The 1,502-nt window shown below is 35.4% G+C and overlaps 1 protein-coding gene across 1 annotated transcript; it reads right to left on the bottom strand.

Annotated features, from left to right (window-relative positions):
• Positions 1-9: 9 nt before the first annotated feature.
• Positions 10-1,496, bottom strand: LOC109592696 (uncharacterized; the record flags this gene model as incomplete). The annotated part of the gene is made up of 5 exons (XM_020008083.1): positions 1,455-1,496; positions 1,342-1,407; positions 941-1,282; positions 668-890; positions 10-613 (listed from the first exon to the last, which is right to left on the bottom strand). Coding segments are annotated over exons 2-5 (1,203 nt in total), but the record flags the coding sequence as incomplete, so codon positions are not given.
• Between the last annotated feature and the right edge of the window lie 6 nt (positions 1,497-1,502).

Below are 1,502 nucleotides of genomic sequence, written 5' to 3'. Positions count from 1 at the left end.
AGCTCGAGCAAGAATTCGAGTTTTACCAGAGCCATATGGACCATAAAGAATAACAGGAGGAGGGCATGCTAAAGGTGAGGGTTGAGATGAATCTGATGTGATCATCCTTAGAGCTTTCAGCTGGTTATTTTCATCTAGTTTCATGAAGAAGGATCTAGAATATTGCAAACCAAACATGAGGAACAAGCTGCTAAAAGACATGGCATCAGGTAGGAGACATCGCTTTATGTAATCTGGAGCTATCACTACTGCATGCTGAAGGTGATCAAAGTAAGAATGCTTAACTTCAAACTCAGCACGGACATTAATCTCACGTCCATCTTCAACTTTAGAACCTCTTCTTAATGCTTGTAGAATTTTTTGAGTATTATGGGCAACAATGTACATGCGGTTTTCAAGATGATTGAAGTTGTATGAATGCTTATATGCCACAAAGATACCATCTCTTCCAACAATTGTAACTCTATCACTTGCTTGTGTGGCATACTCTATTTTGTCATCAGTGAACTCCTTATCAGAAATATAACCGTAATAAGAGAGGGGATTTTGAAGAAGATGAAGTGGAACATTTTGGCTATCATATATTGTAAGCTTATAATTTGCACCATCACATCTATGTGTACAATTAAAATAGTTTTAATATTAGCACAGTTATAAATTTACATACTTTTCCTCAAGCTTTTTCATGTGCTCATTTTCTTCCAGCCACAACATCTCAAAGAAATGATCTGCATAGGTTTCAGGCGTCAAATGACCTTGTGACTTTGTCAATTTTGGTTGATTTAATTGTCGTTCTTCAAATATTGCTTGCCATGGGACATCTTGTTGTTGAAGCAGCTTGCTTCTTGGCCTTCTTTGTTTTGAACTTTGTCTTTCATTAGACTTTGGATCTTTAATACAAAGCCATAAACAACCTCTTTCCAAAATAATAATATTATACCTTCTGATTCTCTCTGTGTCAAAAGATAATCAAGAACACCATTGATGGAAGGGTTATGCTCATCACTTGAATTGTACAGCCCATATATTATATCTTCATAACGGAGTTTTTTACTAATGCAATATTCCAGCAGCTTCTTTTTCCTTCCTAGTTTGCTTCCTCCCACTTCTTTAATATGATCCAGTGTGCTCTCCTCTACTTTCATATATTTACCAAACGTATACCAATCCTTTCCAATGAGCTCTGCAATCGCATCAACATTTTCCTCTCTGATATTCTTTTGAAGGTCGGCAACTACAAGGCCTTTTGCTAAAAGTTGACTTTTAATTTTCTGATAGAAATCTAAAAACAAGAGATACGACTAGCTATTAGCTACATACATGTATCTTATGAATACATACTTTCTTTCATTTCGCTTTCCTTTTGTTTTTCCATTTCTTTTCGCTCCTCTTCCTTTTCTAAAAAAACTAAACAATTATATCAAATATGAGTTTGAGTTACATAAGGTTCTTACAATCTTTAAGTAAATCCAGTGCCTGGTCAATCAAGTCAACTCTATCAG

The sequence above is a fragment of the Amphimedon queenslandica genome, unplaced genomic scaffold, assembly GCF_000090795.2.
Source record: "Amphimedon queenslandica unplaced genomic scaffold, v1.1 AMPQUscaffold_4237_Cont23780, whole genome shotgun sequence".
NCBI lineage: Eukaryota > Metazoa > Porifera > Demospongiae > Haplosclerida > Niphatidae > Amphimedon > Amphimedon queenslandica.
Note: the sequence above shows the minus strand (reverse complement) of the source record. Positions and strands in the feature narration are given on the sequence as shown.